Genomic DNA, 1,131 nt, shown 5'->3' with positions numbered 1-1,131 from the left:
TGCATCCAAAGTTTGAGACTGCTTTAAGTTTGTTCTCCTGGATAAAAGAAACCTATTTTTTTTAAAGACAAATTTCTTCTTGCTGGAATCTGATTGTGAGGTTACACCTCTCACATTATACAACATTTTTTCAAACAAGACTAGACATAGAGAAAATACAGTCAGTCAGTGGTTATTGAAAATTGAAAAGTCTGACAGATATGAATAAATCTGAACAAAAAACTTTAACCTTCACCATCTCAGTTTAAACAGTTAAAAAACATATACAAGACATAAAGTAGAATTAAATCATTTTTATTTTCAGCTCTCCAGTGATTTTTCTATAGATACACACATTTTTGGATTAGTTTGCAACTGAGTGTGAGGTCACTTGACAGCTATCCTCTGTTTGGACTCCTTGAGGAGAAGAGCAAACTGTCCTACACCTCCCAGCATGGCCGATACACTCGTCCCACCATGCACCTCATGGTGTCCCTCCTGTGGATGGGGATGGTCAGGTCCTGTCCGACATCTTTGTGCTCGACGACCTGGTTGTTTTCGTCGACTCTCCGCTTGTAGAGGGGTAGCCCGTTGTGCAGCACCCGCAGGTCCCTCCACAGGTTTGCATCAGCGGCGATGACGATTACCTTCGGAGCTCTGGATTTGGTCATGTAGGACAGCTCTGCATCGCCTAGGCTGTTTTCCGTGGCCTCATCGTTCAGCAGGGAAGTAAAAGCATCCTGCTCCAAGGAGCCGTCTTCAGCCTTGGCCGTGGGTAATGCCACTGTCAGAGCGTAGCACTTGAAAAAGAGCGCTACAGCAAAGATGATGGACAGGCGCGACTGCCTCATGGTGAAGATCTTCCAAAAGGTGTATGGTGTTGGCTCGGGTGGATGAGTGTCTTTCCTGAAGCCTTGCCTCGCCGTTCTGGCTTGCAAATCATACCAATGGGCTTTTATACCATTTTGGACACACTGAATTGGCCACGTTGCATAGTTTGCCATCACAACTTCTCCTGTTGGGTTCCGGAAATTAGTCACAAGCATTAAAAGACAGTTGTGTGGAACTCTTGCAGTGTTCGAGTACGTTGTTTTCATTAAAAAATTAATTAAAATCTCCGATGTAGTGGCGTATATTAGACACATAACAATG

General features: G+C 43.9%; 1 protein-coding gene across 1 annotated transcript; it reads right to left on the bottom strand.

The window, feature by feature from the left end:
* Window positions 1–278: 278 nt before the first annotated feature.
* pmchl (pro-melanin-concentrating hormone, like) lies at window positions 279–929 on the bottom strand. The gene has a single exon (XM_085169003.1). The coding sequence runs from the start codon at window positions 828–830 to the stop codon at window positions 420–422; it is 411 nt and encodes a 136-aa protein (XP_085025129.1). The 5' UTR covers window positions 831–929; the 3' UTR covers window positions 279–419.
* Between the last annotated feature and the right edge of the window lie 202 nt (window positions 930–1,131).

This window comes from Neolamprologus multifasciatus, chromosome 7, assembly GCF_963576455.1.
Source record: "Neolamprologus multifasciatus chromosome 7, fNeoMul1.2, whole genome shotgun sequence".
NCBI lineage: Eukaryota > Metazoa > Chordata > Actinopteri > Cichliformes > Cichlidae > Neolamprologus > Neolamprologus multifasciatus.
This window is presented reverse-complemented; position numbering and strand designations above follow the sequence as displayed.

Bases quoted from the DNA above. Each gene is read 5' to 3' on its own strand.
- pmchl (XM_085169003.1), bottom strand. From the start codon at position 830: ATGAGGCAGTCGCGCCTGTCCATCATCTTTGCTGTAGCGCTCTTTTTC.